At 44.5% G+C, this 24,411-nt stretch overlaps 3 protein-coding genes across 10 annotated transcripts; 1 reads left to right on the top strand and 2 right to left on the bottom strand.

The window, feature by feature from the left end:
• Positions 1-211: 211 nt before the first annotated feature.
• Positions 212-9,677, bottom strand: PIMREG (PICALM interacting mitotic regulator). 7 transcript variants are annotated; one of them, XM_064522991.1, is made up of 6 exons: positions 8,453-8,584; positions 6,325-6,644; positions 5,156-5,490; positions 4,269-4,364; positions 3,320-3,366; positions 212-1,793 (listed from the first exon to the last, which is right to left on the bottom strand). In XM_064522991.1, exons 2-5 carry the CDS (start codon positions 6,613-6,615, stop codon positions 3,336-3,338), a joined length of 753 nt encoding a protein of 250 aa, XP_064379061.1. In that variant the 5' UTR covers positions 6,616-6,644; positions 8,453-8,584; the 3' UTR covers positions 212-1,793; positions 3,320-3,335. The 7 variants fall into 7 exon arrangements, with proteins under 7 accessions (XP_064379061.1, XP_064379060.1, XP_064379059.1 ...); XM_064522990.1 differs by lacking the exons at positions 3,320-3,366; positions 8,453-8,584 and adding an exon at positions 9,586-9,677; XM_064522989.1 differs by lacking the exons at positions 3,320-3,366; positions 8,453-8,584 and adding an exon at positions 8,754-8,842.
• Positions 9,678-9,801: 124 nt separating this feature from the next.
• FBXO39 (F-box protein 39) lies at positions 9,802-16,285 on the top strand. The gene is made up of 4 exons (XM_026106405.2): positions 9,802-10,089; positions 12,854-13,911; positions 15,036-15,212; positions 15,975-16,285. The coding sequence occupies exons 2-4, from the start codon at positions 12,898-12,900 to the stop codon at positions 16,101-16,103; spliced, it is 1,320 nt and encodes a 439-aa protein (XP_025962190.1). The 5' UTR covers positions 9,802-10,089; positions 12,854-12,897; the 3' UTR covers positions 16,104-16,285.
• Positions 16,286-16,804: 519 nt separating this feature from the next.
• TEKT1 (tektin 1) lies at positions 16,805-22,640 on the bottom strand. Of its 2 annotated transcripts, none has more exons than XM_026106458.2 (8): positions 22,312-22,640; positions 21,376-21,633; positions 20,824-20,989; positions 20,411-20,539; positions 19,788-19,931; positions 18,261-18,483; positions 17,420-17,616; positions 16,805-17,190 (listed from the first exon to the last, which is right to left on the bottom strand). In XM_026106458.2, the coding sequence occupies exons 2-8, from the start codon at positions 21,563-21,565 to the stop codon at positions 17,031-17,033; spliced, it is 1,209 nt and encodes a 402-aa protein (XP_025962243.1). In that variant the 5' UTR covers positions 21,566-21,633; positions 22,312-22,640; the 3' UTR covers positions 16,805-17,030. The 2 variants fall into 2 exon arrangements, with proteins under 2 accessions (XP_025962243.1, XP_025962251.1); XM_026106466.2 differs by having other exon boundaries at positions 22,359-22,640.
• Between the last annotated feature and the right edge of the window lie 1,771 nt (positions 22,641-24,411).

Below are 24,411 nucleotides of genomic sequence, written 5' to 3'. Positions count from 1 at the left end.
TGTCACAGGCTCTTCTTACCACTGGGGTGGGAAGTCTTAGATAATCACATGCATGTTCTAGTAGCCAGAAGTGGTATAAATGGAGCCTGTTTAATGCGTAGGATTATCTGAATAGGACCTAGATTTATGAATAGAAGTCAGCCTCTGAATTCCAACACCCCTTTTGAAGGGGAAAAGTAGTATAAGAAAATACTTCAATAACCAGACAGCATCCTTGTGAAAGCTTTATAAAAGTAGTATCAGTACATGCAAAGAACAACTTCAAGCTACTGTTCCATAGGGAAAAGTAGGCTTAAAAAAAAAAAAAAAAAAGTAAATAACACAAAAACTAAAGCTCTCTCCAGGGATCTGAAGCACTAGACATCAGGGCTGTTTTTATGGAAGAGTTTCCAGTCCTCATAACTGTCACTGTACTTTTTTTAAACAGTCCAGTTTGACAACCAAGAAAAATCAGGAGCAAGTTTAAGAATCAAATTACACATATCAGAACTGAATATGATTGTTTCCTATATTTCTGCTTAATACCGTTAGAATTTTAGCTGTTCGGGTTTCACCAAATAAACATTTAAGGTGCACATGGTAAGTAAAGCAAGTTTCCCAAATTAATCTTCTGTTTAAAGGTTCATTTTATAGAACTATAAGAATCTCACAAGCCTGCACAAAGCTGCTGCCATGGAAAACACAGCCCTGGTGTTGAATTCTAGAAACTTGAGAAATCTTTGTTTTAGTTCTAAAGATTTAACTCTGTTAAACTAAATAACCTACCTAAAAAAGCTTATCAAACAAATGTTACTTTAAAATAATTAGAAGTTAAATACAGGTATCAAATATTGGTATACTTTATCAAATAGAATACCTGTGTTATAATATTAGCTAATGACATTAGTTATAAGAACTGATATTAATTGTAGTAACAGATTTCTCCGTATAACTGAGACACACATCTAAATCAATGCTTAACTCCACTGCCAAGATGCTATTTAAAGTAGCAGCAAGAAATGAAGCAGAGCTGCTCTGATTCATCTGGAACATGAGTACTTTAAATGGTCTTAATTAGGCTAATTAATAGCAACCTTTAAGCCATGAATTAGAGTCCTAATGCAGTTCGATTGTTGTGGCTTGAGCAATTCTACAGAAGCCCATTGCCTTGCAAGGGCATTTTTCATCAGAATTCAAACAAGCCATTACTGTTTCATTAACCTACAGTTAAAATTGAGCTTAGCTTTCATAAAGCTGTGGCTTTTGGCTTCTTAGTGTATTAAAATCTGTTAGAACTTGAAGATAATAGATCTGGTACCCACACTATGCAGAGGAACATTTGAATAGGTCTTGTCTATGATTGCCATTTATAGAGCAGCAGCCCTTGCTCTGGCCATCCCGACTGGTCAGGTCAAGCTAAGTCTCTCAAAATACATACTGCATTATGCAAGTCATATTCAAGATGGTCCCTCCTCTCGGTATTATGTGGTACAAATTTGATTCCTTTGTTCACTTGGAAAGAAAGAGACAGGAAGACCTGAGCTGCTTTGTCAAGAAAAGATTATAAAAGTAATAGCTTATTCAAAGCACAGTCAGTTATGTTCAAAGCACAGAGTGAACCTTCTCAAGTCTTGCACAGAGTTCTCCTTATAGGCTTATAAAAATAACACTGCTTATAGCCATCATTGTCTAAGTACAAACTGCTTGATGGAGATTCTTTGCTTGCCTTCTGATAGCTTGAGAGTTTCTGAGATTGATGCACAGACTACAAGTTTTGAGTCATTAGGTAGTTGTAGTTTGATATTGCTTGTTGCCTGCAGAAGAGAACAAGACTGCCATTAACAGCATGAAGTCAACAACATTGACTTCATCTGGTTGTAACTGATTGGCACACAAATTACTGAAAAACTGGCAGATGGGCCAAGAACAAGGAAGAGTGCTTGGAGTAACACACTTTCCCTATTAAACATAGCTCTAAACACTAGCAAGGAAGTGTTTTGATTGGTTACCTTCCATGGGCCTGAATGGCAGCACACAGACTAAGTAGTGTAATACTGCAATTAGCAAGAGGCAATTCTTGCAATATAGTCTAATTCATTACCATGGAAACACTGGAACAATGCATAGAGCTGGCAACTAGCTATACCTTGGCTCAGTTTTGTCAAAAAAAGGTGAAGTGGAAGATGTAATACTAAAACTCATGGCAGTTGATACCAGAACATAGAATTGTGCTAGAATGTAAGGGCACCTCTCAATAAGCTTATTTCACAACTATTTAACAGGCAACATACAAACCAGCTAGTGACAGAGCACATTATATAGGTCTACTCATGCAGGAGAACTGGACCAAGTCACTCAGCAGAAGCAGCACACATCACTGAGACTTCAAGCAAACACTTGAAATTGCTGCCAGGTAGTGGAAGAGAGGTTTTTTTTTCCCCTCCCCACCCTCCCCACGCAATTTTACAGAAATCAGCTTCTTACACCTTTCTTTGTTGCTAGAATAGGAAATAGTATTTAGGATACTAATTTCCCTTTAAAAAAAAAAAAAAAAAAAAAAAAGCCTTCAACATAATGGGTGAAGATGATTTAAAAAAAAAAAAAAAAAAAAAAGCCTTCAACATAATGGGTGAAGATGATTTAAAAAAAAAAAAAAAAAAAAAAAAAAAAAAAAAAAAAAAAAAACAGTCCAGATCTCAGTGAAAGTAAATCAAGGCATTTATGGCATTCCCACAGAAAACCAGCTAATGGAAGCTTTTAAAGAATTGACCCTAGAAGTGATGTTTAAAAGCTCACAGCAAAGAATTCCTTTTCCTAATCCACTTAGGTGCAGTTGCTGTGTTTGAAAATGCCATCAATACAGGTACCAACTATTGCTATTGTAACAGCATCATCTTAACTGCTAAGATGATGCCAAGGATGGAACAGAAAAGCTGTAAAATTAGGAGGCTCACAGTAATAGTTTGTTCTGTCATGCTTTGTGATCTTAATTAGTAATCAGTGAGAACTGAGGTTAAGTGACAAAGGCATTAGTACCAGTAGTTTTCTGTTCTGAGGTGAGAAAAGCTGCTGTTTGTACAGAAACCCAACTTGTGGTTCGTTGTTAACCCATGAGCTTTCTCTGATCAACAGCATAGAGGCTAAGTTTGACAACTGCACGATGATCTGCTGTAGCAGAGACAGACAGCACTGATAACACAAGGAAGAACCCTATGGTTCCATATGGTAAGACTTAAAAAAGTGCGAGTTAATATGCCTCTCTGCCTCTTTCTCCAAACAGCAGGTTTTCTCCACACAGATGCATGCAGGTATAGTCAAGGTAAGTGAACAACTACTTTACCTGGTTGGTACTATCTTCAGTTACGAATGAGAGAAACTGTCATATCGCTAGCAGATGGGAGAACATTAGGAGTGAGATTTAAGTGACCTTTCAACATATGTGATCATTAACTTGATACAGGAGTTAACCCATAATCAGGTCTAGTAATCCAAGAACAGGCCTATTGGTAAAAGTTGAATTTCTGGAATTACGGAGTATTTTCATGCCTTTAGCATAGAAGTACTCTAGAAAAATACTTAGTGCTAAGCCATCTCTAGAGGATTTTTAGATGCCTGAGACTTAATTATCAAATGTTAGACATCAAACGTTCTAACAGAGGAAGGGGTTTAAGGAATTGCCCTGGTGTCAAGACTGCTGACCTTCAGTTTTTATTGTCTGAATACATCTAACTCTCAATGACATAGCCCTTACAAACACACCAGCCTACCATCCTCATGGACTAACCAAAGTGTTGTACAAGAGGCTTCTGCATTCTTTAAATTTTGACTTGTTACCATGGACTATGCATAAACATAAAGCTACCTAATAAAAGCACAAAGTCCCTTTTTTTTGTAAATGTGCTAGCACCAGTGATAGCTAAGTCTCTGTAAAATTAGGTTTTTGGGGTTTTTTTTTTGTTGCCAAACCTGGACTGGCACTTTTTAGACTGGCAGAGAAGTACCTTTCTCACACAGGGTCAGAAGTGCCTCTAGCAGGGACAAATCTGATTTTTGCAGCAAGAAATGTAAAGTCAGAGCATTTGACAGGTTTTAGTGAATCTGCAAATCCAACTGCAGGTGTAAGCTGTACAGGTGTCTTGAAGAGAGAAAGGCTGTGCTACATTACAGCTGAGACAGTTCTGCAGCTATTGCTCATCCTGAGTTACAGGGACCAGTTAGCCTGCATTTGAAAACACCTGAATTAGAGGTGGCCTGCTGCCAAATTTTGAGGGATAATTAGCAGTGTTTACCTCTCTTCTTGCACAACAGCCTCATCAAATGCCTGGGAGAGATGCTTCAGTCGGCAAATCCCTGAGGAGACCAGTTCCAACTCACAGTCAAACTCTCTGCAAACAGAATAGTCATTACTAAAGAGCAAACAGGACTCACTGACTAGGTGACACTAACCAACCCGCTGTCTTTACAGGAGAAGTTCTAGTTATCTCTGGACTTTACTCAGAAGTTTAGGCCTCTAGCAACCATGCGCTGAATTCCACTGACTAGCTATTTCACATCTCCCCTTAAGCCCAAAGACAGCTATCTTCCAGTACAAGCGCTGGGTCCAGATTCAAGGTTTGGATTCAGCTTCTGGCTTTGACATTTGTCATGTGACTCTGACCAAGACAAAACATCTGTGCCTTATGAAGTACTTCCCTAGCTCACAACCCTTTTTTAGTTTGTGTTAGTTCTGAGGCAAGGGGAATCTCTCTATCCTGTATAAAGAACTTGGCATAAGTAGAGCTATTCCAGGTATCTCTGCAATACAAACAGCAGCTTTGGGAAAGTTAGAGCTAAGTAGGAGTGAGATGCATCTAGGGCAATTTACTGGAACAGCATCAGCAAAGAACTCAGGTATATTCTAGAGTCAGATGGGGGCTGGTCCTGAGAAACATGGTGGGAAAGTGATAAAGACAAAGCTTGCTCTTTTCACAGCACAAAATGAAGTTTCCTGGTTCACCTTTTATGCAGCATTCAGTACCTGACTATACAGGGACATTATTACTTTCTTAACTATTCTAACAGCACACCATTTCAGTGGAATAGGATAGCAACCTTCATGTCTTGCCTTTCACCTTACAAAATACTCTAACCACAGTAATGAAAAAAAAGCAGTAAGGGTTACAAGAGCGTGACGTACATCTTTCTGTTGGCAGAAGGTGATGAATAAGGACTCTTTAGTGCCGCTGCTCTCCTTGATCTCCGGAGTGGGACAGCATCTTTACCAAGCCAGCATGAGAAACGCCTCCATTCTCTCTGCTCTGTCACCCTTGTTGGCCCAAGCAAGGCTCTCTTGCTGGATCTTGAAGTGCCTTTGGAACTGGCTGCTGGAGTAACACCGTTCTTGTGGCAAGGGGTTTGAGGTAGAGTGCTACTCTTCTTGGAAGAACTGGCTGCACAGCTTTTCCTGGCAATGGATTCAGCTGGAAAGGCCACTAGTGAGCGTACTGGGTTTTGGCAAGACTTCTGTATTTTCTGAAACAGATATTGGTAGATACAGCATGCTAAGTTAAGTCAACCAGCCTAGACTTTGGAATCAGAAACACTAGGAACATATAAGTTGAATCCCTTGCTCTTATATCAGGTTTAGCCTAGCATGAATGCTTCTCAATCCTGCTGTATCCACTCAGGTTGGAGCAGTCATTTACTCCTCTAAACTTTGGGACTTGTGAAGGACTGTAGCAGGCATTGCAACAGAGATCCTGCTGCTTTTGTGCAGGAAGGAGCCAGGGTCCCTAACGATTGATGTGCTTAAAAAAAAAAAAAAAAAAGTCAGAGGCTTCTGCCAACAGAAAGAGCAGATCAAACTTGATTTTGCTGCCCTGCTACCATCTACAGGCTTTTGTCACTTTAGATTGGCTATAATGGGGAATATGCTAATGATAAATAGTATGGGTACAGGGAAAGAAAGAAAAAAATCAGAAGATATACACGTCTCAGAAACACAATTCTTTGTAAACCATGGCCATCTCTACCCACCTTCCTCCTCCTGAAGGCTGCTCTGTCATACATGATGAGTTATGGGAGGGGAAAGGGGTTTCTTTAGTAAGAGAGAAGGAAGGTATTGCTGGAACTACTAATCACATCTTTGTTTCTCCTTCCTCCCTGTTCTGCTAGATCCATAATTTCCCTGTCTATAGCCTAGCAAAGATATTGAAGATTTTACTAGTTACCAGCCATAAGACAACCACTATGTTGTGCAGTGGATAGGATCTCTGGCATAAAGCATGCTGTACATCCAGAAATCTTAGTACTGAAGTCAAAGCCAGAACTAAACTGTACCTACATTCAACTGCAAAGGCAAAATACCTGGGACACTGTTCCCAAAGCGCTTTTTGCTGTTCTTGTAATGCTCTGGAGAGTTTGGTACTTGTCTTTTCCTTCCAGACTTTCCCAAGTTGGAGTCTCGTGGAAATTCAGCTCTACTTGCTTTAAAGGTATTCGCTTCCTTAGAGACATGCCTATGGTATTGAGAGAACTCAAAGTATCCCTTCTCTTGAGTTTGTCAGGCACAGGGCTCTCATTCTCATTGAAGTCAGCTAGGAGCTGGTGTTTCCGCCAGCCCATTGTTGTCTTGACACTTTGGAGCACAGACAGCATCTTGTTCCAGTTCTTGGTCAAGCGTATACCTAAAGCAATCAGAATGAGGGGAAAAAAATAGAGCAAAGTACACCAGAGTGGAAAAGGAAAAATGGAAATGGTTCTACAATATATTTGGTTACATTTGCATGATGCAGCGAAATTAGAACCGAGTAGACTTTTACTTGGGAACCTAAAGGGGGAAACCGCATAGATTTCCACAGCTATCCAGGTTTGTGTGTGTTCATGAGAAAATTTATTATTTATACTGCACAGACCTGATAAGCTGTGAGACTCAAGCTTGTAAGGTAAAATGCTCTCCAACTGCAAGTCTTTTTTTTGTTAGTGTTTCAGACCGAGGTCCCACCTCCCAAATTTTTACCTTTGTTAATTATATCAGACAAGTTTGCACAGCTCCTAATGTCCTCCACCTAAGATCCTAGCTGAAGGTTCACTCTTAAGTCACAGTTGCAATTGTGTATACACATGTCCTGAAAATGGACAGGATTGTTACTTGTAGATAAGATCAACTGGAGTGGCTAGATGTCTGTTACCTATATGATAGATACCTAGGTATCACCTAGGAATAGTTTACATTCCCAGTTTTCACTAACTAACAAGCAAGATATTGCTAGTGAACTACTACTAAAAAACAATTGTAATCCAAATGTGTTTTAGCAACCTGAGTTAAGAGTGAACCAATTTTACCAAACCTTCATTACAGTTTAGAGGCATTGTTAATAAAATGCTGGGTGGTCTCTACTGCTGGCATGCTGCATATTATGAAAGCCTATTATTATCTCTCCTTACAATCCCTGACCTCCAGGATTGTCTCCACCTCTCACAAGTGTCCTTATTTGTGCCAGAAAGCAATCATGCCTACTGAAATCTTTTAATTTTTGAAGGTGTTTGGCATGTTAGCATCTTTAATGCACTGTGTCATGCAAAACCAGGAAAAAGCTAGTAATCAGGCAACCAGCTAATTCACTTACTAGCGCTCAGCTTATCAGGTTTCCTTTTGATAAGCTGATAATTACTATTGACTTATCTATGCTGGAAGTTTTACTGAGGTGCTACACCAGAAGGTAGAACGCTGTCCAGGGCTGCGTTTGCTCTGTTATCAGCCTGGCATTGCACAATGCAGCATGGCATGCCCGTCCATCTGGGACCCACGGCTAAGAGCACACACCGCTTCTAAGCCAGGCACCTCATGCAGCTGCTACCTCTAGCTCCAGCTGCTTTTCTGCAGTTACACTGGTCACTCCGAGATTCCTTACATCTCTAGCTGAGTTTTTGGCGCACACGCAACATTCAGCACACGCCTCCTGCATTAACGAGACCATCCCCCAGGACTTCGTCTGAGCAGCTTAGGCTACTTGGGCAGGATTTGAGCAATGCAAGCACTTAATGGGGTCTTTGCCGTTTTAACTGGCATTCGCTTTGTGCTCCCCAAAGCCTCGCGGGCCGAGCCACCCGCACGGCCGCGTTAGGTGAGCGCCAGCTCCGAGCTGCCTCAGCCGCGCTCACCCCGCCGGCTCCCGCGGCCACGCTGGCAGAACCGGCCCTGCACCGTGGGGGAGCGACGCGGTAGCAGAGGCCGAGCTCAAGCGACAGCATTATTCCACCCGAAAGAGACGGGAGAAGCCGCAGGGGAGAGGGGCGGTGCAGGCAAGGCCAGAGGAGACCGAGACCGAGACCGGGCCCGGGTCCCCCCAGTCGGGAAACACGGGCCGCGACCGGATCGCCGCGGCGGCCACTCGCGGCCGCGCTTACGGCGACGGGTGGACGGGACCGACCTGTCGCCGCCTCCTCAGGGGAGCCTGGGCCGCGCTTGCAGCGACGGGTGGACGGGACCGACCTGCTGCCGCCTCAGGGGAGCCTGGGCCGCGCTTGCAGCGACGGGTGGACGGGACCGACCTGCTGCCGCCTCAGGGGAGCCTGGGCCGCGCTTGCGGCGACGGGTGGACGGGACCGACCTGCTGCCGCCTCCTCAGGGGAGCCTGGGCCGCGCTTGCGGCGACGGGTGGACGGGACCGACCTGCTGCCGCCTCAGGGGAGCCTGGGCCGCGCTTGCAGCAACGGGTGGACGGGACCGACCTGTCGCCGCCTCCTCAGGGGAGCCTGGGCCGCGCTTACGGCGACGGGTGGACGGGACCGACCTGCTGCCGCCTCAGGGGAGCCTGGGCCGCGCTTACGGCGACGGGTGGACGGGACCGACCTGCTGCCGCCTCAGGGGAGCCTGGGCCGCGCTTGCGGCGACGGGTGGACGGGACCGACCTGCTGCCGCCTCAGGGGAGCCTGGGCCGCGCTTACGGCGACGGGTGGACGGGACCGACCTGCTGCCGCCTCCTCAGGGGAGCCTGGGCCGCGCTTGCAGCGACGGGTGGACGGGACCGACCTGCTGCCGCCTCAGGGGAGCCTGGGCCGCGCTTACGGCGACGGGTGGACGGGACCGACCTGCCGCCTCAGGGGAGCCTGGGCCGCGCTTACGGCGACGGGTGGACGGGACCGACCTGCTGCCGCCTCAGGGGAGCCTGGGCCGCGCTTACGGCGACGGGTGGACGGGACCGACCTGCTGCCGCCTCAGGGGAGCCTGGGCCGCGCTTACGGCGACGGGTGGACGGGACCGACCTGCTGCCGCCTCAGGGGAGCCTGGGCCGCGCTTGCAGCGACGGGTGGACGGGACCGACCTGCTGCCGCCTCAGGGGAGCCTGGGCCGCGCTTACGGCGACGGGTGGACGGGACCGACCTGCCGCCTCAGGGGAGCCTGGGCCGCGCTTACGGCGACGGGTGGACGGGACCGACCTGCTGCCGCCTCCTCAGGGGAGCCTGGGCCGCGCTTGCAGCGACGGGTGGACGGGACCGACCTGCTGCCGCCTCCTCAGGGGAGCCTGGGCCGCGCTTGCAGCGACGGGTGGACGGGACCGACCTGCTGCCGCCTCCTCAGGGGAGCCTGGGCCGCGCTAACGGCGACGGGTGGACGGGACCGACCTGCTGCCGCCTCCTCAGGGGAGCCTGGGCCGCGCTTACGGCGACGGGTGGACGGGACCGACCTGCCGCCGCCTCAGAGCAGCCGCCGCCGCGTTTAAATCGCGCGCCGCCCGCTCCGGCTCTGCGGATTGGCGCCGCCGTCCCTGGCCGCCCCCATTGGCTGCGCGCGCGGCGGCCGTTGGGCGACGGGGCCTCGCTCGCCGGCGCGTGACAGGCTTGGCCCGGCGCCGCCCCGCGGGCGGGAGCGGGGGCAGCAGGCGCCGCGGGAGGAATGGCGAGAGCGCCCGGCCGGGCCGGCGGGTGCCCGCGGCTGGTGCTGCTGGTGTCCGTTCTGGGCCGAAGTCTTGCTGTTTCTTCCCCTCCGCTGGCTCATGCGGCTTCCTCGGGGTGGATACAGAGTTCGACCGCCCGGCGTTACCCCAGACGTTGCGGGGGGTGCCGTGTACAGAGAACGCGGGGATTCTTTTTTATCCTGCCCGAGAGGAAAATTAGTGCGTAAGATGCGTAAGACATTTATCTTTAAAATATTCCCCCTGGAAAAAGAAGCTCTGGAAAGAGCTGTAGCAGCTTCTGTTTCTTTCCAAATATTTTTTTCCTCTTTTACCTCAAAGTTAAACTTAGAGCTGATAACCAGAGACAGCTGCTTAGCTAACCCTGGACCCAGAGCCCGGGGAAGCTGACCCGTGGACGCTGCGGGATACCTCTTGTGTCCCGCCGTTGGCTTGTAGACATGCCCTGTATGCTTTCATAAGCGTTATGAGTTAAAATTTCCAAGTGATGGTGTTTGTATCCGTTCATATTCATGCACTACAACAGGGGCAAGTACAGGTCAGTAAATGCCCCCTACTAAAGCAATATATTTCTTCATGCTACAACCCTGCATGCTGTTCTCTTTCCTCTGCCCATTGACTTCATAGTCTCCAATTAGCTGCAGATGTGTTTCCCCGCCCCCTGCAAACATCCCTATATGGAAAGTTTTTGGGGTCTTCTCAGCTGCAAACTGCATCTTGATCCACAATATATTAAGACTTGGCTGGAGTCTCCATCTGGACGGGCAAAATTAGGTCCTTTCTAAATGACTGACAGTTTTATGACAAACAAAGAGGTATTGTTGGGGTGTGCGTCTGGGAAACTAAACGCAAGAAGTGAACTTAAGTGATGATCATATCTCTATCCTCAGCTTCTGTGGTAACAGAGAGGTCTCCTCGAGAGCTGGGGTTTTGGATCTACCCTGATACTGGAAAGAAAGAGGAACACAAAATTCCCCCAAAATAGATGAGGTGCTAATCGAACAGACAGTGTGCTCTGACACAGAGCTAATGTAGGGCTGGAGAACCCTAAGCCAAAAGGGAACCAACATGCTAAAGTTAGATTGAGTGGTCAGCCTGCACTTTCAAGCCTATTTAGAAAATGAAAATGGAAATATCTGACCCTTTGCTGTTGTAAAGAAGTTCTCAGGGGAACTGCAGATTTTCTTGATCTCGTCGTATAGCCTCTGTTGTTTCCATCTGTTTCAAATTTGCTACCCAGTGCATCTTTTGAGTTGTATCTTCTTTGGTGCCGCCAGCCCATGAGCCTTTATTTTGGGGTAGAGTGTGGAAAACTATCAGTTGATATTTTTCCAGTTTCATGCCCAAGAGTGACATTACCAATTGATACAGTAAGACATGCAACATAGAGATGAGACGTAAGTGCATTCTGGAGGTTTGCCTCTCTGCAAAGGTTCGAACAAAGCACAAGTTTCACATGCCCTTTGGCTGTTGACAGAACCAACTGGTAGTCGGCCTGATCTGTAAGCGTGCTGATGAAAGCAAGGGCCTAACAGACAACAATGGGAGCTGGTTTGCATTTCGTAGCTGAAGTTTGCAATTTATAACTGAAAAGGTGTGGATCTCATCACTTCCCTTCTTGGCTGTTTATTGCTCAGCTGCTTGATCCATTACCTGATTAGCAAAAAGGGACAAGGCAAGAAATACAGTCCGTGCTTGGCCTGCAGGTTCTGGCTTGTATTTCTCTCTTTCTGAGGTTCTACCAAGCAGTTCTGCTTTCTTCTTCATTGCCTTCACCTCAGCCCGAGCCGACTTTGCTCTAGTTGGTTTTCTTCCCTCTTCACCCCAGCGTAAAGTCACTTGCCATGACATCACAGAGGTTACCTCTTTGCTCCCTGGCAATGGCTGAACTTTGGCAGGAGGGAGGGCGGCAGGAGGAGGTTAAGAAAGCAAAGTCATGAACTTTGGAGGCAGAAGATCTGAGCTGGAAATGTGCTTGGAGATCTGAGTGCGTACACAGTCCAGTCTGGACAGCGGAACTGGTAACTTTTTGCATTGTTGTTGTTTACTTACCTGTTTTACCACTACCCAGTTGGTCTCCTGACTCCTGAATATCCGACTTGAACTTAGTAAGTGGATAACTCATGTGATAGGACAGCTTATATTGCTTATTAGTCTGAACAACGGTTGCACCATAATCTTTGGCAGGATACTACCTCAGGTTATCTTGGTACAGAATCACAGACTCAAACAATCACAGAATAGTTGAGGCTGGAATGGACCTCTGGAGAGCATCTAGTCCACACCCATTCAAGCAGAGTCAGCTAGAGCAGGATGCCCAGGACTGTGTCCAGTTGGGTTTTGAATATGTCCAAGGTTGGAGTTTCCACAGTTTCTCTGGGCATCCTGTTTCAGTGTTCAACCACCCTCACAGTGAAAAAGTGTTTTCATATTTTCAGATGGAATTTCCTCTGTTTCAATATGTGCCTGTTGCCTCCTGTCTTGTCACTGGGCACCACTGAGAAGAGTTTGGCTCTGATGAGCTGCTGGACATCCTGTGTGAGCATGGTACTCCAGAGGGCTTAGTTATTTGTGCTAGTTTTGCTTACTATTGTTCATCTCTGTACAGCCCAAAACAGGGGATGCTTTTGGAAACTAAGCATCAGGCCCCAAACCATCATAAATTGTAAGTGGTGCTTACCAAAGTTTCTAGAGCCTGTGACCCGACTGTTTATCTAGACTGAAGGCCAAAAAGCTCAAAGATGTGTTCTGTGTTCTTACTGTGTTTTGTTTTCAATTCATGCATTGCTTTTTTCCTCTTGATTTAGGTTAGATGACAGTTAGACCCAAGATCTTGTTTGATCACGACAGCTTGAGTACAGAGGCAAAGAAAGGATTGTTGCTTTTGAATGTAAAGAAGCAATCTGTTAGCTTTTCGCTTGAAAGACTTTATTCTGTTAGGAATGACAAGTAATCTAGCCACAACTTTCTTCATCTAGGTTTGGTTCATCACACAGAAAAGAACTGAAAAACTGTCTCCTCAATGGAAGATGACAGTGACCCTGAGCAGAGCTGCTGGGCTGGTTTACCTGATGTCTGTCTGAGGCACATCTTCCATTGGCTAGATGACAGGGACAGATCTCGGGCTGCCTTGGTCTGTAAAAAATGGAGTCGGGCCATGTACTCGGGATCCCTCTGGAGAACCAGAACCATCACGTTCAATGGCCGACCATCAAGGGCACACACGTTTGAATTTGAAACTGCACTGTGGTATGTCAAGAAATTTGGCAAGTATTTGGAGCACCTTGAGATCAAATTATTGAATCCTTACAATGCTGTCTTGACCCGAAAATTTCAAGTCACTATGAGAGGTCTTCTCTCACACTTGGGTAAATGTAACAGCCGCCTGGTATCACTGAGCATCCAGCACCTGGAATTAGACCGTGTGGTCTGGAAAAGCATGGTAAGGGCTCAGTTTATCAAGAACTTAGGAACCTTCCTGAAAAGAATGAGCAAACATCTTGATTATCTCAACTTAAAAGGAGCAAGAGTAACCTTGGAAGAAGGCTGTGATCTTCTGAATTCTCTGAGCTACTTGAGAAACAAAAGCTTTATATCTGAAGTCAATATTGAAGATTTCTTTAGTCTCCATCTTCCCATCTACAGCAGTACGTTGTTCCACCAAGCTGTGTCCAAGTTCCACAGCCTGGTCATCCTGACTTTCAATTACAACTGCATCTCTGATGAACTGCTGGACATCCTGTGTAAGCACAGCGGTCATTCCCTCCGCACCCTGAATATCAAATGCCATATCCATGACCCTCATGGGCAAGTGGTCTGGGGGATGTCATGGGCAAACCTGGCCAAGAGAGCCCCACGGCTGAATGTGAACTTCTTCTTTGAAAGAGTCATGAAGCATGACCACCTAGCCAGGATCCTGCTAGTGGAGATCCCAGTCAGGAGCATCAGTTTACGGAGCTGCTATTTCAGTGACCCGGACTGGACAATGAGACCTACCCTCATCAACCTCCTCCCAGCCTACAGGCATGTTCTGCAGGTAAGGGACCAGTAGTGACATCTTACTGTAATATCACAAAGCTCAGCAAATATAGTCATACTCATACAGCCCTTCTGCCTAATGGCAGGCATCAGTGGGAATGCCTGACCACTGCGGTTGAACGTTCAGAAGGTATTTTTCGTAAGAGACAGCCAGCCATTCCAGCATCCCAGCAATAGTCTAGTTCCAGTAACTATCTGTCCAGTTACAATCCCCATCATGCTGTTTCTTGCTAATGTCAGGTTGCCCTCATAAAATGCTAACATCTGAAATATAGGTGGTTGTAGTATCATCAGTAAGAGCCTTTCAGGCTCTTTTCTGACACTTCAGGAAAGTGTCATTTTGCAAGAAAGCTTTGGCCTTATCCTTGACATACAACTTTATGTTAGTTTAGTAACTAATAACTTCCTTATCCTTTCATGTTTTCTGAAATCTGCCCTTTTGTAGGGAAATCTGTATATGAGGAAAATATTCAATGCATCTTGTTTGTTTACCGGGCTGTAGGCTGCCTCAACCTACACTTACAGTTTTGCTCCATTTTGGCAATGTACAAATGTCTTACAGCATATGTGAATTAACTGATGCCCATGTCAAGGCACTTTAGCACTCCCAAAGTTGTGCTAAGCTGACCCTTGTAGATGAGCACCATCCTGTGCATGCCTGATGGAAGCAGATGGCTTTATAACTAAGGGTTGCTGACAGCTTTCTTGAAGTTCTGTTGCATTGCAGAGTTTCCAGTAAACACCACTGGTCTGTAAAGCTCTCTAGAAATTGTCTTTGGATCTATTTTTTTTATCTGGGATCATTTCTGATACATGAAATAATATCATGGCATGAGCTGTGGGTGCTGCACCTTCTGGATGGTACTAAAAGTTGTCTGTCTGAGAATGATGTGTAACGCACAAGGGATCTACATCTTAATGGGAAAGTGGTGATTATGGTAGCATATACTATTGTCATAAAATAAACCCTGATTCTCTGCTAATGCCAAGGTACAAAATTGGCAATCACTTCTGTTGGTAAAACTAGAACAGCTCTTGTTGATTAAATTCTGATTATTGCTGCTTTTGATAATAAGCTTTGTTGAGTTGTACAAGTACTAACAGTGTTCTTTCTTTTTCAAGAAATTAACTCTCGAAGTAAACAATGACCATGAACTGCTGGATGATGAGCTGCTACAGCTCATCTTATCATGCAAGAGGTTGTTTTTTCTGAAGGTCTGGGCATTTCTTAGTGTCACCTTTATGGAGAAGCTTCTACAAAACCGTGCAGAAAAGAAATGCATTTTGACTACCATAAAGGTAAGAATCTGTGCTGCAAAACTTCTGTTCTTTTCCTCTCTCCCATACCCAGAGAAAGGTGAGGTCCCCATCTCCATAGAAAGGTAATTGATGGAAATGTTAACAAAACCACCTTCCCTATATTATATTTTAGCATGATCTGTAAGGATCCTGAGAGCCACTCACAGAAATGGGTCTCTCCAACCTCCTCAGCCATGCACAGAATACTGTTAAAGTTTATTAACTGACCTCAGCTATTCCACAAGTCCTTGCTAGGGAAAGGGTCCCCTGTCACCTCCCAGTTCAAGCTAGGGATCTCTGGTCATATCTTAGGCCCAGTGCTTGGGTCTATGCTTAATTCGAAGCATGGAGTTGAATCTCACTATTTTATGAAAGGGTGTAAAAACATCTCACTCAATAAGGATGCTGTGTTGAACTGGGGCCAGGCCACAGCTGTAGCTAGAGAAAACCATGCTTTCATGATGCTTTGTCTGCTAGAGACCAACTTCAGTAGATCCTCCCAGATCTATGCAGATCCCAGGGATGCATCTGTTCTGGGGGCAAAAGGAGTCTTGTTCTCTCAAAAAATTCTTTGGCAGGAGATGAGTCAGAGTCTTCACTCAGTCTGGAGTGAAAACAGAGTAACGACATCAGGATTTTGATTCAAAACCAAGGAATTTGGTTCCTCTAGATTCCTTAGTAGTCACAGAGACTTCCTGTTGCCACCAGGTTTAATGGCTGAGCCATGTATCTGAGAGACATGACTGCTGTTTATGCACACAGGTCAGGATTTACACAGCCCGGCAAGAGACCAGTGAGGAGGATCGGCTGTTGCGTGATATTTACAAGAAGTTCAAATACCTGATTGACTCAGAGCTTAATTATTTTGTCATCATCTACCCAATGGTGTAAGCCACAGGGAGAAAGAAAAAACACCCAGTCACACCTGCAAATGATGAACTGATCCTTTGGAGGGTATTAGTAGGGCACTTGAATCTTGTCAGCGGTGCCTCCGAAAGGGAGATACCATTAGAACAAGAGAAAGGCAAGGGACAATTTTACAATCCCACAAATTAAAATGTTCGATTTGGGAACTGGCCTTCCACGTCTCCACCATTATTTATTCTTGCCTTTGCTTTGTTTTCCCGGCACTGAGACATTTTCCACCCTTACAGGCATCTCTAGTAAAAATAAGACCCTCCTCTCTGTTCAGCACTTCTCATTGTAGAACTTGGAACACCTTACCAATGAAGCCCATCTCATTGTTTCCATTTTACAGATAGGGAAACTGAGGCATGGGGTGAGGCAATGATTAGCCCAAAATCAACCTTGGGCTTGATCTTGACTCAGATGCAGTCAGATGCACTATCCAGTACATCACCAGTCCTTACCTCCTATTAAATTTGATATACACTGTGTGCCCAGTTCTTAACAGCAGACAGATGTTAAGAACAAAATCTACCATGGCTAGTCCTAAGAGTCTGCCACCTGCACTGTTTTCTAACAAATGGCTTATGAGGGAACTCCTGCTCTAGCTTCCACAGCTTCTAGACTTCTCCATGGCAAAAGATATCATGAGTTGCACCCAAGATAAGTAACAGGGGGAAACGGACATTCCTTCTTACTCTGTAACTTTATTGCTAAATGGGAGATTTCATCAGATGTTCTGTAGCATAGATATCTGTGACACAGAGAACTGGGGGGGGGGGTGCTCGGTCTCTTTTAATTACCTCACGAAACTAGAATCAGTAGGGCATTGTTGACTCCAGCTTTGCACCACCTCATCTCTGAGCAGGAGCTTGCTTGCTGGAACACACAGAGCCTCCCAGTGTGACAGTTTCAGAAGCTGTTAATGGAAACAGATTCCCTCATTTGCATGCAGAGCACTTCATCAATGTACAATGTATTCTCCTTGACCTGGATCTCCTCCTCCAAGGAAAGCTGTCGGCGGCTCAGACCTTTCAGCTGTGCTTCAGCCTGTGCCAATGTGTCCTTCAATCTAACAGGGAAAAAAACAGACAAACAGTTGAAACTCATGGATATTTTGCATATGGGTTAAGAAACCTTGGCGAAAAACCCACAGAAGGGTATTCACACAGAGACAACAGCCATGCAGCTTCCCCTAAAGTGTCCCACTCCTAAAGGAAAAAGTGATTCCTAACCTTTCAACAAAAATTAACCCAGTAATCTATACTACAAATTTCCCACTCTTTCATCGTTTCACTTACCTCTGAATATTATTTGTAATTTCTTGAACTTCACTGATCAGCCTGTACTGCACTGTGTCACAACACAGTTCCACGTTGGGGCGATAGGTTCTTGCCTCCAAGCGAGTTTGAGCCACTTGAACAGGTCCCTCTTTATCAGTGATTGCTTTCTCTAAGGCTGCAATGTTCTTCTCCTGTGAGGCAGTCTCATCCATCACCTTAACAAACCCAACAGAAGGAAGTGCTGCACACTGCCTCTTACAGTGAGTGAGATAATCGACATATTCTTTAATAGCTATTGTACTAACAGTCACAGTAACAGTCATAATGTTTTAAGGTGTGTTTCATCAAAGCATTTGACAAAGGTTGGCCAGGATTATTATTCCTTTATTGGAAAGGAGGTGACAGTATTATGAGCAAGAGTTGGAATTTAAACTCAGCAATTAACTTTTAAGTATTAACATTAAAGCTCAGTTTTCATGTATCTAATTTGAGGCAGATTGCTCCTGGTTTTCTAAGCTATTAGACTTTTGCATTGCAATCATGAAAAATCCTTTAAGAGCCCCATGTGTCTATAAAAACCACAAGGGAAATCCTGACTTTACTGAAGTCTACAGCAATGTTTCCATTGAGTGGGTGATTCCAGAAATTCACTTCTCTAGTGATGTACATAGAGCTGATAAAATAAAATCTAAGAAGTATTCTATAAAAAAAAGAAAAAGGAAAAATGTGCCAGGTTTGCCAGTGTTGCAAAGGTAAAAATATTAAAGAACAATAGCTCAAGAAACTGCCTTAACAGAACAGGCTGATGACCCTAGCCCATTGTTTCCACCATTTGTGCTGACTGTTCCCTACCACTTACCACTGCAAGTAGTGTCTCTAGCTTGTGCTTTGCATCTTTGACCTCCTTCACCCTATTTCTAAAAGCAACATTCACCGTCTCAAATTGCTTGCGCACATCGTTCAGTGTCTGGGAGAGGATGCAGTCAATCAGTGCCCTCAGTGCCAAAGAACTGTTTCGCTGTTTGTCAGCCTTTTCAATATTTACATTTGAAAAATCTATCCAGTCTTCAAGGCTCACAGAACTGGAAGAGATTCAGAACAAAAGGTCATCAACTGGCAGTATTAGACTATCTGGGAATTCATAAATCTATACTTAATACTCCACAAAAAACAAGTATTAGTGTTAACAAGAACAAAGCAGTACTATTAACTGCAGGCCCCAGCCGGCATCAGCTGTGCTGGAAATTCTACAGATACAAAATAAAGACTCTCTACCTCAAACATTTCAGAGGAAACAAAGATAGGATGGAAACCAGTTTGCCGAAGTCACAAAGCAAATTCATTACAACTTCTATTTTTCCTGATGAGGGATTGAGTTGGGGGGGCAGGCACGGATAACTGATATTTCTTAGAACACCTTTCATTAATTATGCTTTTATTGACAGAATTAAGCAGTTGCTATTAATAGCAGGTAGCTATTTACACAACACATTCACTTCCTCTCTCACAGTTCATTTACACGCTAAAATAGTCACTCATAATTACCTGGTTGGAGCAACTGTTGGGAAGCCAAACCTTGCTTGTGTAGCTAGAATTAGAAGGTCCTATCAGCAGACCAGTGGCTTGTAGGAAGGTGTTTGGAAAGTCCCTCAAAGGGTCCTTTTTTTCACTGGGTGTATATATAACCCTGTAGTCATCATTTGCATATAGCAGCCAACACCCTTCCAGATGTGGTCCAAGTTATACAACCTGTTGTTGATGCACAGTAACTTGTACTAGTGGCATTGTACAGAGCTGCCAGACTCTTGGTGTTCTGAGTTCATCCGTTCTCGCAGCATCAGCAGCACTACTAATCTCCAGAGTATATCCATCCTTCAGATAGTATCTCACACACACTACTTTCTCACCATGTACTTTTTCTATCTTCAGCCTGTTGTTTTATGGTAGCTCTTTCTCCACTCAGACCATTCACACTAACACACACAGAAGAAACCTTTATGACAAGTTAATGACAGAGTCAGAAACCGGCCGTATGCCTCCTGTGTCCCAGTCAAGCACTCTCCCCACCAGAATACCCTAGCAGGGAGAGGAAGTTAGATTAGCAAATCTATTCTGGGTTCCAGCAGTGTGTGAAATTTTGCTGTAGCTAAATTCTCATCATCATTTAAAGAACTGTAGTTCACTAGAAGTATGGTTATTGTGGCTGGCTTCACAGGCATATTACACAGATACTGAAGGGATGGACAGAAGTATAAAAAATTCTGTGATGGACATGATGGACAGATAACCTGTCATACGTGCAATTACTTTAATCGTTCTATTATGGTAAAACTCATACTGGCTGTATGAACTGAATGTATGTTCACTGAATGAAATAACCACTTACTTTGCTTCTATTTTCACCACATTATTAGCATATCTGATATCAGGAGTGTTGTTTGTCAAGCTAGCACAGTAATCATCAATCATTAAGGCTGTGAACTTGTCCCTCAGATCCATTTCCAGCTTGTACTTTGCTGAACGGTTCAGTCTAGAAGGGAAAACAACCAGACTGAAGATAAACTCTGACAAAAACAGCAGTCTTCTCCAGCCCTAAACACTGGTAGACTGGTCAATGAGCCAACACCTAGGCACTAAGTCTCCCCAAAAGATCAGGCATGATAGGCAATGCAAATGCTATTATGTAATTCTGCATGTATGAACTGTTAGTTGCAAAGCCCACAGATCTAGAGCATGATGCTGCCTCCACAGAACTGATGGTATAATTCCCCCTGGAATTAAAGGCACAGGTCTGGATCCTGAGATCACGGAGGATCATGTGCAAGTAGTTTCAGTTCTAACTTCCCACCATTAACGATCAAATGCATGAACTGGGACTTAGCTTCTGTAACGGTTTAGCACTGAAGGTGACTTTGTACCCATGCTCAGCCCAACCCTACAGCTTCTCAGGAAGATTGCTGTCCTACTTTTCAGCTACCCAATGTTCAGTTATGCTCTTTGGCCCTGCACCTGATTTGCTCATTGGTTTGTTCCAATGTGCGTTCAAGCAAAGCAATAACTCCTTGGAGGACTTCAGCTTCCTTGACCAGTTCCTGTTCCACTTCATCATGGACCAAGTCAATCCCAACTCGCCTCTCCCTAAAGAAAAGGAGGAAAAGCCATCAGCCACATCATTCAACTGTCTGCAGTTTATTGAAAATGGTGAAGCCCAGCTTTCCATAACCAAGGCTTTTCCTTGCTGCACTGGAAACAGTCATCTTTCTTTTATAGCCTTGGTTCCCCAGTGTTACATCACATAAATTAGACTATGACTCTGCTGCAAATAGAGGTAAGACCTTAATTTGCAGCCTTTTTTATTATTTGTTAATGGTTCATTATGTATATTTCTTCTCTCCTTGCATGCTTTTCTTTCTTAATCTCACCTGTTCAGGAGACACTGTTGGGCAACAACAAGCGGCTCTTTGCAGCTTTCTAAGGCTTTCTCCAGCCTGGTCTTGAAAGTCAGTAGTACCTCTGTCTCATTAACAATCTGTTCAAGTTTGTCATCTAATTCTTGCTTCCAGAATTTTATTTCCTCCAGTCTCTGTTCTGCAGATTGAAAATTGCAAATAAGTATTAATACAAGTCCATCTTCTATGCCAGAGCACTGTGGATCAGGCCTTAGGTAAGGATAGAAATAGACTCAATCCTCAATGGAGTGCATTTAGTGCTTTAGGCTGATGTTCAGAGACAGTTTTGCAACCCTGTGTCAGGAGATTTGCATGGAATGTCTTTCTGTGTGTTTTGGACCAGTAATTTATGTGTTATAAAATAAAGAATCCACCTCAAAATAGTTTTAAAATATTTTGATTTTTTTTCCATGAAATCAGATAACATAGCGTTGACATGTACTGCATGTACTCCTATTTCTAAGTCCATCTTAATCGCATAGCTCTAATAACATATCTTGATACTAGCAGAACATATAGGATTACCTATTTTCTTGTTAACATCACTTTGTGTTTTCTGAGTTGTCTTTTCTGTTTCATCCACCAGCCTCTGACTCTCAGCAGTCACACGTTCTGAACTGGATTTCTGAGATTCTGTACTGGCACACTGCATCTTGTTTGCAATGTGCCAGTCTGGGGGAAGACATTTGGGTAGAGCTTGCAACAGTTTGGCCATTGTGTTTTGGAAAGGTTCTGAATGTAGTGCAGGAACAGAGTCACAAGTCAGTTCTTGGGATGTGTAACCTGGAAAGAGGAATAGCATTATTTTTGGTTGTAGAAGCAAAAACAGGGAAAGAGAAGTCCATGATGGTTGGAAAGATTCTTGTCCCTTTTACCTGCAAAATGAGGAAGGTATGAAAAGACTCCTCCTGCTCAGGGTCCCCCAAGACTTTGCTAAGATGCGGGAGAGAAAGTTTGGAGTGGAAGAATGAAGAAACAGAAGAATTTGGGAATGGAAGCTAGGAGAAAAGAGAGAATAAGTGACTTGAAAGTGGAAGTGAGAGGGAAAGATGAGCCTTCAGTGATGGGATGAGGAAGAGAAAGGAAAGAAGAGGAAAGGATACATATGAGGGAGGAAGGAATTACTAAATGGACAAGCATAGAGAAGTGAAAAAAGAGCAACCAAATATAAAAGATAGTCTACCACCAGATGCAGAAATAAGTTTTAAGAATATGGCTGGAGAGCTGGATGAGCTCTACATTGTAATAAGAAATCAAACGTTTGTTAGGAAAAAAAAGGAGAAAACAGGACCTGAAAAGATGAAGGAGGAAATACATCAGATAAATGAGGAAATGAAAAAGCCTAGAGAAGACTAAGAGAGAACAAAGAACAAAGCCTACTGCGGACACTCTTTTAATGTGGGGTAAACTAATGCCCCAAATACATGCAAAGTCATATCAGTTTGACTGAATAGCAATTACCTATCCTTGCAGAGTGCTTCTCCAGTGTTTCTCAGACAATTCCTCACCTTCAAATAGACACAGCTATTCCTCAGCAACGTACAGCTCTGCCCAGACTCCGTGCCTTAAAAGAATCCCCCTTCTCCCTCATACACCCCTTTGCTGCTCCTGCTTCTGGCCTGGATTGTTCCCGATGACAAATCCTGGCTACATGCCACGTCCTCGGTTCTCCTTCATTGGAAGGTTTGCCCCCAATTGTCTTCCAGCTTCACTCTCCGCAGCAGCAGTGCATGTTTTCTTTTTGAATGTGAGACTAAGCATTCCAGGAGGAGGCTCAGAGCAGCACAGAAGGTAAACAAACTGGCTGCTATGGGAACAGCAGCGCTAAATCCTAGCAACCAGGCCAGCTTCTGCTCCTTGCACTTGGAAGAATTACAGCACACATGACTGAATAGCGCTGGCCTTCTCCCATTCCCAGATAGGCATCTGTCTATCTACCTGCTGGTCTATCATGCTGAGCTGGAATAAAAAATGTATTGTTTGTATCGTTAATTGAGCCAGCTCCCACAGCTTTGGACAGTAATTTTTGGAAATTTTTTGATAGATGTATTATAGAAATTCATAAAGATTCCGAAAACAAATGAAAGGAGTGGTACATAGTGCCTATCTAAACTGTCACCTGTAAAATATTCTTAGCAGTATGCTTTGAACACTCCATCTTTGTGGCAACTATAGTCTTTCCTTATGTGGGACAAAAGAGACTGGGAGCCAGAGAGCAGAAAAAAATGGAGGAGACACAAGAGCATTACGTCAGAGGTACAGTGATATGCCCACTCTCTACAACTCAGGCATAGTTTAGGTTACAGCAGTGTCTCTCAGAGTTCCCAGCGAGGTTCAAAGCAACTCCAAAATGATACGAAGCAGTATCAGTAAAAAGAGGTTTTTAGCTGGTCCAAGACAGAAAAGTGGGAAAAAAAACTGCAATTACTGTCTGCAATAAAGTGCATTGACAGTTGGACATCTGATAACTATTTTTAGTCTCAAACAGCAACTAAATTCTCTCAGTGATCATTAAAACTGGTATCTACAATGTCTCTCATGTGAGCTTTCACTGATTCAGGAATCTGCACTGTTATGGAAAATTATGCTCGTTTAGCCACCATAACAGGGTCCGACCCTAGGTTCCTGCTGAGAAGTTCAGAGCCAAATCAAAGCGAAATTAAATAAATAAAGCTTAATGACACAAGTGCAGCATTTACAGCTCGAGCTGGGTTCCTCTGAAGAGGGACCCCCCCAAAAAAAGAAATCCCTGGGCAATTACAACTTTACAATCTAAGTTCTCCATCCCTCATGCGGTAGTTCAGAACAATAGTAATATTCAGGTCTGGGGTCTTCTCGTTCCTTGTCGGGTTGACGTCCCATCGTTGTCGCTCAAGGTCCTGACGAGGAGGAGCTAATAACCACAATAATTGACACTGCCCCAGCAGTGAGACAGGCTTTGTTTCTCAAAGTCCTGGCGCCCAAGCAGGCCTTATTTCAAAGTCTTGACATCCTCCTTTCGGAGTGTGAGACACAGGAACGCAGACCGCTTGTAACTCCCTTATCTTTCCAGCTTGAACTGGCTCTGGAACCTTCTTTTACTGAACTAGCTGAAAGCTCCTCATGTTATCTGAGTGTGACCTAAGGCTTCAGCAAATTTAGCTACTCGTGCTAAGCAAGTTATATATAAGTTGTGCTAAGCGGCTACCTCTAGACAACCCCAGTCCAATATTCTTTAACATGCACATACCCCAGAGGAGCCAAAAAAAGGGGTCACAGCTAAAGAAAACGGCTTAGTGGAAAATGCAGGTGTTTCAGAGCTAGCCAAAGGAAAACACAGGCTTCAGGAGAAGACTAAGGGCGGACATCAGAGCTGCAGCAATTCGCCTGACAGGAGAAGGAACCGACAGTTCAGAAAGCAGCAAAGAACAGGGTGCAAGGCGAACAATGAGAACGCACAGTATGTGCTAACTGATGCAGGAGGATGGAAAGCTGTGGTCACAGACACTCGGAGAATGCTTCTGGTTCATGATACAAAGCAAAACTATGACCAGGCTGAATGCTTTCATCACAGGAATCGAT

The sequence above is a fragment of the Dromaius novaehollandiae genome, chromosome 19 (assembly GCF_036370855.1).
Source record: "Dromaius novaehollandiae isolate bDroNov1 chromosome 19, bDroNov1.hap1, whole genome shotgun sequence".
NCBI classification, from domain to species: Eukaryota; Metazoa; Chordata; class Aves; order Casuariiformes; family Dromaiidae; genus Dromaius; species Dromaius novaehollandiae.
Note: the sequence above shows the minus strand (reverse complement) of the source record. Positions and strands in the feature narration are given on the sequence as shown.

Coding starts and splice junctions, on each gene's coding strand:
- PIMREG (XM_064522990.1), bottom strand. CDS start 6,615: ATGCTGTCTGTGCTCCAAAGTGTCAAGACAACAATGGGCTGGCGGAAA. Junction 5,491..6,324: donor CTTTGGGAACAGTGTCCCAG/GTATTTTGCCTT, acceptor TATCTGTTTCAG/AAAATACAGAAGTCTTGCCA. Junction 4,365..5,155: donor CCTTCTGCCAACAGAAAGAT/GTACGTCACGCT, acceptor TTCTGTTTGCAG/AGAGTTTGACTGTGAGTTGG.
- FBXO39 (XM_026106405.2), top strand. CDS start 12,898: ATGGAAGATGACAGTGACCCTGAGCAGAGCTGCTGGGCTGGTTTACCT. Junction 13,912..15,035: donor CCTACAGGCATGTTCTGCAG/GTAAGGGACCAG, acceptor TTCTTTTTCAAG/AAATTAACTCTCGAAGTAAA. Junction 15,213..15,974: donor GCATTTTGACTACCATAAAG/GTAAGAATCTGT, acceptor TTATGCACACAG/GTCAGGATTTACACAGCCCG.
- TEKT1 (XM_026106458.2), bottom strand. CDS start 21,565: ATGGCCAAACTGTTGCAAGCTCTACCCAAATGTCTTCCCCCAGACTGG. Junction 19,932..20,410: donor CAAACCAATGAGCAAATCAG/GTGCAGGGCCAA, acceptor TTTCCCTTCTAG/ACTGAACCGTTCAGCAAAGT. Junction 18,484..19,787: donor GTGGTGAAAATAGAAGCAAA/GTAAGTGGTTAT, acceptor AATCTCTTCCAG/TTCTGTGAGCCTTGAAGACT.